Genomic DNA, 9,516 nt, shown 5'->3' on the forward strand with positions numbered 1-9,516 from the left:
TGTAAATAAAGAAAATATCTAAAAAAAAAAAAGAAAGAAAGAAAGAAAAAAAGCAAGCACTAGGGATGGATGGCAACAGTTTCTTCCCTCTACTGCTGCTTGAAGAAACAGCAAAGGATGCTCACTCTACCTGCCTGCTTTAGTTGCCTGTGGTAGCCAGAGGATGTCCTTGGCATGGCGAGAATAATTCCAGTTTTCCTACAGAGTGAAATACACACAGTACACATGTTAAACAAACCAGTTTATTGAACTACAGGAGCAAAAAATAGTGGATTGAACCACATTTTTAAGAGACCTAACAAAAAATGCTACACTGTTTCCCCTTTCTCCTGAAACAGAACAGGCTCACTGAAGGCCTGTGCCAATGGTAGGATTAGGGTCATAGTAGACTTCAATTATGTATGGCTGAAGCCACGATAAGATGACCGTGAAAACACATTGCACCTCCTGATCAGGAAGATCAAAGCTCTCTTTACTTCCATTGGGAAATGAATCATTTGATTTAGACTGAAGGTTATTTTCTGGTAGGATGGGTTCTGAGCTGGCTATACCAGCACAGAGCCTGGAGAAACTGCTGACAGGTGACAGTACCTGCATGCCCAATATGGAGTGTTCTTCTTGCAGGTAGGCAGAATGCTCTGGACTTTGCAGGAGTCCCTGGCTATTTCTGGCCTGCCTTGGTAACCTTCTCTAGTGTCCTGGTCTCAAGGGGCATTTCTTGGGCTTTTAAGCCACTTCTCCCACACCGCATACTGGAAAAGCACAGAGCTCTCCTCACTTGTAGTAGCCACACTGGCAGGAATCCCAGACTGTCCGTGGTCATGGTAAGTGAAGGTGGGGCAACTGTCTGAGACACAGCAGGAATCCCAGACTGTCCGTGGTAATGGTGAGTGAAGGTGGGGCAACTGTCTGAGACACAGCAGGAATCCCAGACTGTCCGTGGTCATGGTAAGTGAAGGTGGGGCTCTATCTGCTTCTCTCATGGCTTAACCCATCCATCTCCAGCACAAGCTTGTAAAAAAATACTTTTAACAGAGAATATGCTGTACAGAACTAGGATTTGACACTATATTACAGTGCTAAAATAGCTGTATAAATACTATACAGGCATGGAATCATGCCTTTGGGAAGGGCTCACTGATGAGGCCCTGCAAACCTGCTGTCATCCTGTCTAAAGCTAAATTTCTGTACAGCAGGGACAAGGAAAGCAAGGCTGGGCTGTATCTGAACAACAGGTGTGTACAGACCTACTTATAGTCCCCACTGGATACCTATAAGCAGCACAGCTGAGCCACAGCTGGAAGTGCTCCCATAAGAACCACAGCATTCAATACTTGGATAGGAATTTTAGCACTAGAAAAATCTGCCCAGACCACAGATGTGCTTTCTGTGGGCCTAGGCAGCAGTCATCCCTGGGTTCGTACCACAGGAATAAGAACACATTTCAGGTACCCATACAGAAAGAAACAGGTTCTTTGCTCATGTGTCCCTGGCATCCACATTGATAGATACCCTTAGTCCCTGCCACCTATGTTGTTATGAGTGGCTGGTTGACACTGGATGCAAACGAGGCTTCAGATGGAGGTCCGAGGTTCCAGGTCTAGGTCAGGGGCAAGGGAAGTAGGAGTGTGTGTCTCACCGCACACACACTCTTGCCCTGGTGGTGTGCTTTAGTCTGGCATTTCAATATTTAGTTTGGGTGGAGGAAGGACATACTTGCCAGGGCTCTGGGTGATGACCACCCTGGCCTTCTTGCGAAACATAGGTGCAATTTTAGGAGGTTCTGGAACTGGGGTTTCTTCTGTTTCCTCACTATCTTCATGGTGGAGATCATATGAAATGTTTCCATACTCTCTCAAAAATGGGAATATTTCAAGCAGAAACTGGCAGAAGTCTTTGCGAATACCAAACCACCCTGAAAAATAAGAATTTTTCCCTTTCAAACTCTAGGCTTTCATGTCACAACTTTCCTGAACAAGGAGTTCTACTGGCACTATGTATCACTTCACCCAGGTTCCTCAGAAGTAAAGCATGGCCAGGATCTAACTGCCCAATAAGCAGAGGAATGGAGACCTCTGGCTCCAAAGTTCTCAGAGTGAGACCCCAGGCTACTATTGGCAGGATCCCCAGGTCCTTATTTGAAAGGTGATGATTCTCCAGCCTGTAATCAGAGCTCCTGGTTGAAAACTGGTGAGGTAGGCTAGAGAGTGCAGCTTTACCTGGCTAGCTATTGATTCAGATAGAAGCTGGAGCTATAGAACCACTTACTAGGAAAGCAATTCTCAAATTCTGGCAAAACCTAGACCATACCACCTTCTTCCCATTTTCTAGACCAAGGTTAAACTAACTGGTGATAGAGTGATATTTAAGCAAAGGATTCCTGTAACCATCTGAAATCTGAGTAGACACAAGAAGGAACTGGTCAAAGCTGAGCCTGACCTCATGGGAACCCCTCAAACTAGGTCAATGAGTTGTGCTGCTTCAACAGGGGACTGTCAGCTTAGTGCTGGCTTTCCCAGGATAAAAATAATAGCTCAGCCTGCACTGCATTTTACACTCCCCCCTTCCAAGGATGTAAGGTAGACAGTTCTCTGGGTTACATGAAGTGGAGCTCACAGCCTTATGAGAATGGTATCTTCTTCAAAGACCATCTCCAAATCACATGCCATAGGACAGTAGTCAAGACAGAGTAATCTAGCTCCATGAAACTGAAAAGATTCCATTCCACTGAGGAACATTCAGAACCCCTGAGTCTTAGCATTTTGTAAAGAGTTGCACATGTGCAGAACACACACACACACACACACACACACACACACACACACACACACACACACACAGGGTTTCTTAGTCTGTGGACATACAGTGGTTTCCTCCTTTCTGTCCAAATGTTGTTGCCATCAGTGTGATCAATGAGAGCCACAAGGGAACAAATATTGGAATACAGGAGAAAGCATTGTGGCCATCCAGTTTGTGAACCAGCAGGATCTAGAGAAAGACAAAGTGAAGGTAATATTGATACATCACCATAACATGGACCAAGTCTGTCTGTAACTGTTCCCATGGTATCCCTCCCTCTGTCATATCTCAGAAAAGGGAAGACCACCATAGGTAATGGCAGCATCCATCCAGGGGAAAAAAGGACCATGAGAAATTTTGCATCCTCCTCCAGAGCCAAACTAGTCTACCAGCTGAAAGATCCCCACTGCCAGGAGTTTTATGAGAAATCCTTCCCAGAGTTTGTTCAAAAGAGTCAATAGTATCTAGTCTAGTATTCCCTACGTAACTCCAATACAAAACTAGTTTGTGCAACACCCTTTTAGAGTAGAGGCTGGATGTGGCCAAATGCCTTGTGGGTAGAGAGGTGTACTGCTCTCTGTGAGTCCTACAAGCACAGTCTCACTGTTCCAAGTTCCCTCTGTCTCTCTCCCACAAGGATAGCAGTATACCTATCTAGCTATGGTAGATGCTGCCCCAGATAAAGGTAGAATGTGGGAGCAGAAGAGATTTCCTGTAGAAAGCTTACCTCAAAAGTAAGTAGAGGCACGACAATGGTCATCCAGCTCAGTGCCATGGTTATATGTGTTCTGCGTTGTTCTGCAATCACGTCCATAGAGCGTAGGAACAGAACAGACCAAACGATGTAATAGAGGACCACCAGGCACAAGAAGGACATGAGAATCCACAGAGGGACACACACAACCTGGAAAAGAGTAGAAACAAGATGTCTTGAGAGCTTCCCTGCAGCTCTGGCAGCTGCCTTTATCATTTTGCTGGGTCTGTTCAGGTAGTCAAGGGGAAGCATGACTACAGACAATCCTACTGTCCAGGACTGTCATGGAGATAGCATGGGAAAGACCACATTCACCAGAGGACTTCCATGTAGGAAATAATGTCATTAGGCCCTCTTCCATTCAGGTAAAAGCGGCCATCTGGTCCTCCAACATGGCATATTTTAAGTTTCTTCTGAATATACTCCCTCAGTCTTAAGTCCCTCATTTTGTCATCCACTCATTCCCATGCTCCCTGCCTCTCAGTCACTCCCACACTCCTTCACTCTCAGTTGCTCCTATTCCTTTACTCGCAGTGTCTTGCCCCCTAACTCAGTTACTGACAAGTTTACTCTAGCACACGTCTTACTTACCTGCTCACTCATGTCCTCCCTGCCCCTCCCATAGCCACTGTCACCTCGCTCACTTCCTCACTCATGATTGCTCACGTATTCCTCTCTCCTCCCTCCCCTGAGTCTCCCTCATGCTCCACACACGTAACCCAGAGCAGTGGAATTCCCTTTTCCTCCCCTGCATCTTCCTCACTCCTTGCTCTCATATACTCAGTTCTTCCCACTTACTTTCATGTCCAGCCTCACCTCTTCATGGCACTCATTCCTTTACTCAAATAGTCCCTCATGCTCACTCTGTCTAGCTGCTCATGTAAGAATTATTCCGCGCTGCTACATTCTCATTCTGTCAACTTTCCCTCACACTTCCTTCCACAGCCCTATTCTCGAATTCCCTTTCAGACTTCCTCCTTCCTCTCATTCAGTCATTCACATATTCTCACCTATCTGTTTACTCAAGCACTCACTTCTGCATGTTTGTTCTCATCTGGAGTTATCCCACACCAGTCACTGACTCCCTCAATCACCTATGTGTCTGTGTGTGTCTGTGTGGGTGTGTGTACATGAGTAAGTCCTTATTTTTTTATTGACTCTGTGGTATGTATTTGCCAGAAGTCAAAGTTTTGATACATATTTGCAAAACCTTTTCCACAGTCAGTGACCTGTCTTTTCCTTTATTTTATTTTATGAAGTCTAACTTTATAATTTCATCTTATGGCTCATATTATTGGTGCCATATATAAAGAATGTTTCACTAATTTGCAGGTTTCTAGGACATGCATTCAGGAAAATACTCATATATATAAAAGTAATAAAATCTCAAAAGCTTAAAATTTATCTATAACTCAGTAATACCTTTTCTAGAATACTTCCTAAAAAACATTAAAATAATAAACAAGGATATATATATATATATCCTATATATATAGATATATATAGGATATATATATATAGATATATATAGGATATATATATATATCCTATATATATCTATATATAGATATATATATCTATATATATATAGGTTTTTTGAGACAGGGTTTCTCTGTGTAGTCCTGGCTGTCCTGGAACTCACTCTGTAGACCAGGCTGGCCTCGAACTCAGAAATCCTCCTGCCTCTGCCTCCCAAGTGCTGGGATTAAAGGTGTGCACCACCACCACCCTGCTTAAACAAGGATTTTTTTATACACAAAAACACACCAGAGGTTCGAGATAAAAAATTTTGTAATGTTTTGAGAACATCAGAATGATGACTGATAATAATTAAATGGTTCAAAATAGCTAAGAGAATAGCATTTTGAACATTCTTTGCATAAATAAACGATAAACATCAGAGGTAATATGGTAATGAAACTGATTTGATTATTATATATTAAAAACACAAAATGAAAGGTTCTACTCTTCTTCATAAACATATATATGTAGGGTATAGTTAAAAATTTAGAAAACTTAAAAACATATATACAAACAGGCACATTTTGAAATCACAAATATGAACAGCAACTGAAATATTTAGACATGTTTCATAAATGCAACTTATGAGTCAATGAAGCCTTACGTGTTATCTTTACAATGATATTTGTTAAGAACAAATGCTTAAGCTATATTAAAACAAAAAAGCTGGCTAGAAATGAATCTCAACTATCTCCGTACAAGGGAACAAAGCCTACTATGTTAGCTCCCGGTGTTGGTACTATGTGATCATTAGTTGCTGCTCATGCTTGGTTGTCTTTTTTTCCAAATTTTTTGAAATAAATATGAATTACTTTTATAATAAAAGGTTTGCTTAAAATTTTAAAAAGGCTACGTACAAGCCAGGGCCAGTGGATAATCTTGTCCAGTCTTAAGGCAATGAATATAAACTGAAGAATGTTGACAGAACACAGGATTTCTAGCTAAAGATGAAGAAAAGAACCAGTTAAACAAGTTGCATTGAACATAGTAGTTATTCGTTTAACACACTCATAGGCAATGAACATTTTAAAACTGTAAAACTTTAATGATACTGTGCTGGAAGCTTCTGATTGTTTTGGCAACAGAAATGCACAGTGGGATCATGCTGAGTGGAATTGATTACATATCTTGTTTCATTCTTAAGGTTAGTTGGGGTCTTGGCCATTTTGTTGTTTAAGATCTGAGTGTTGGCTTGATAGTGACCTTTTGAAAGAGGCAATCTACAATAGCTTTCCGCCAAGCCTCCTTTCTGCCTCTGCTAAGAATTAGTATACAGCTGATTTGTACGTACCCGTACCCTAAAGCTTGCTTCTACTTCTAACCAGAAATCTGCCATAAATCCCATGCCTGTTTTCCAGTTCTTTGAGGACCTTGTTACCTTAAGCCAACAATTATAGATTTGATATTGCATCATTAACTCTGACTGAGCTACTGACCTTTCCCAATAAGAAACTAATTGCCAATTTCCTATTAAACCCCAAATGTCCAAACACAAGTAAGCTCACATCTCCTGTGATTCAGCACTCCTGGCCTAACTCACTTTTTGAGTACATTCCAGCTTTGTGAGGCAAGGATGGCTACATAAGGCCCGATTGCCTCATCTTTCATTCTAAGCTACTGACAACTCCTCTTTACCAAGGCCTTCAGTACTACTAATAGGCAGCAGAATATTTATATCTGCATCTTACTGGGCTATTTTGAGAGCATTTTAAGGTTGATCAATCCTTCTTTCTTGTACTACTGAGTTTCAAGAATCATATTGTACAGTCTTGGCATGCTGTGAGCACTCAGAGAAGTTCTTCTTGGCCTCCCTATCCATTCCTTAAATGGCTATACTTCTAGCATTCCAAACAGACATCCCTTTCACTAAATCACACAGAAGCACTCATTCACACCACCTGGGGTGGAGGAAAGTTTCAGCAACACTGCAGATTAACATATTGCCTAGTGATTAGTTCTGAAATGTGCCTGCAAGCTAGCCATACTGCTGTATAACAGGTCCAGTGTGCAGTTGCCACATGGCTCTCCTAGAAGCACCTGGCATTAAACTGATCCCCAACTGAGCTCACTATCTCCTGAACACTGTCCTACTGTTTCCCATTCTCCTCTAAATCTACTAGTATATTGCTTTGTGTCCTCAGTTCCTTTCTAGTTAATTGCTCTGGCTTTGGATTTGACCTAACTGAATTGGAACGCTGGCCTTTCTCTTTAATGTGTGGCCATGAATAAATTATCCTTCCTGGAAAAACAACTGCACCTCTCTCACAGGTTGTTGTAAATATTTACTAAGTTGCTGCTATTTTTAAAGTGACCATCCAAATGCTTGCACAGATTAAGGATGCTATGAATATTATCCACAACTGTTTTTTTTTATTACTATGCTTGGCACAGATTAAGGATGCTATGAATATTATCCACAACTGTTTTTTTTTATTACTATTACTAGTTTTAGCATTTTAATTTAATCTTATATGTCCTCTTCTCAGGCCTAAAGGGCTTACATATATAGATACTTGATTAAAAATAATAAATATATGGGTATATCATGATAAGGCAACTAGAGTACAGCTAAGGAGTGACAGCATAGGGTATGAGGTAGCAAGACAATTCAATTTTATGTATCAATTCAGGTGGACTATTTTACCAAGATATCTAATTAAATACTAGGGTATATGTTACTATGACAGCATCAAGTTTATAAAGGAGATTGTTCTCAACACTGTAGGGTAAGTAGCCATCATCCAGACAGTTGGACGCTTTCTCCTGGAAAGGAGGAAACCTAGCGTGTCAACTCCCACTGAGTCCTCAGCCTGCCTGTCACATGTTCTATAGATAGAGGTTGCCAGCTTCACAACCATGTGGATTCATTCCTTAAAGTCTCTCTCTTTGTAGGTATGTCTCTATCTATCCTATTTGTTGCTTCACAAGACTAACAAACACAGGTAGCTTATAAGACAGGACACTAGGAGAAAGCTGAAGGTCTTTGTTCTCTTGTAAACCACAATCTAGAGTTAAGGATTAGTCTGTTACTGATGAAGAGTAAGGGACTGACATTATAGTAAATGTTTTAAAAACATAATTAAATACACAAATCTCACCTCTAGTGACCTGTCATGCCGAAAGCCCCAGACACATGCTGCAACAGACACTGGGGAAACAAAGAACAATGGCATGAAGACCAGAAGCCAGAAATGGCTTCCTCTCTCAATCCTGTCACAGACCAGAACTTCAAACATCAGCAGGAGCAAATGGATGCCCACAGCAATTAACATGGCTTTAAACTCCACACATGTTTCTCCTTCTGCTCTAAAAGGGGATGGAAGAAGAAGAGAAAGAAAAAACACATTCAGAATCCTCAGTACATGTGTCCACAATAGTGCACAGCAAATACCAAGTCAATTCCCATTCTGAATTTCAACTGTAAATATGCAAAACAAAAGATGAATTAGAAAGCTACATTAAACCTATCTTTAATAGACAATCTTGCAAATATCCAGGAATACTTAGGTTCCTAACTTTAATCAACTATCAGAGTTACTTCCAAGATTATTCTATTAATCATTTCTGCCACATCTCAAGATCCTCACTTCTCACTGAATTAAAAACTAGACAAATCATATTTCATGCAATTCTATAAATATAATTTTAGCTTCATCTGCAAGTGTAGGTTACATTCAATAAGATATGGCAATCTTCTTAGGTGCTACTTTAAAATGCAAATAAAAAGTAATAGCTTTTTATTAATCTTTATTTTAGTATGATAATGAATTGAAAACCTGTAAATTAAAAAGACAGTTAAAAGTTTTGTTGAAAAATTAGTTTTAATTATCTGTATAAATATAAACATAAACAATAAACTAAAATTAAAAAATGTTTATAATGCATTTGAAAGGCCTATAATACAGATAGATACAGATATTTGTATTTCATTCAAAATACAGATAAAGATTTGTGACACACTTGCCGTATGGGTGATAAATATTCTAGAGACTAGAACAAAGAGAAAAGAATGTCACAGGTAATTCCTGTAGATCTCACTAGCATACTGCTGAATAATGGTCACAAGAGCATAATTGTGCCTGTGCAAACTATACATCCAGCTAGCCACAAACAAAACTGTTTTTCCTTACTTGAAAAATATCAAAACAGAGGAAAAAGGCCATGTAACTTTTAAGTATCAATTAGTGAATTTTTTTTTGAGAAACAAGAATTAGATATCTGAATTTTTCCCATAAAAAAAGAGCTATACAACCTAGGCATGGTGGTGCTCACTTTTAATCCTAGCACTTAGGAGATAGAGGCAGGTGGATCTTTGTGCATTCAAGGCCAGTCTGGTCTACAAAGTGAGTTCCAGGGCAGCTGGGCCTGTTACACAGAGAAACCTTGTCTTGATAAACAAACAAAAAGAAGAAGAGGAAAAGAAAGAGGAAGAGGAAGGAGGA

The 9,516-nt window shown here is 40.3% G+C and overlaps 1 protein-coding gene across 1 annotated transcript in view; it reads right to left on the minus strand.

Moving 5' to 3' along the window:
- Positions 1–224: 224 nt before the first annotated feature.
- The window catches only part of Tmem185a (transmembrane protein 185A), an 11,587-nt gene continuing 2,295 nt past the window's right edge, over positions 225–9,516 (minus strand). The window contains exons 2-6 of the mRNA XM_031363372.1: positions 8,173–8,380; positions 5,932–6,015; positions 3,527–3,703; positions 2,865–2,988; positions 225–1,915 (exon numbers count right to left, since the gene is read on the minus strand). Coding sequence (XP_031219232.1) covers positions 1,671–1,915; positions 2,865–2,988; positions 3,527–3,703; positions 5,932–6,015; positions 8,173–8,380 — 838 coding nt within the window. The 3' untranslated portion in view covers positions 225–1,670. The remainder of the gene's footprint in view (positions 1,916–2,864; positions 2,989–3,526; positions 3,704–5,931; positions 6,016–8,172; positions 8,381–9,516) is intronic.

This window comes from Mastomys coucha, chromosome X (assembly GCF_008632895.1).
Source record: "Mastomys coucha isolate ucsf_1 chromosome X, UCSF_Mcou_1, whole genome shotgun sequence".
Classification (NCBI taxonomy): domain Eukaryota; kingdom Metazoa; phylum Chordata; class Mammalia; order Rodentia; family Muridae; genus Mastomys; species Mastomys coucha.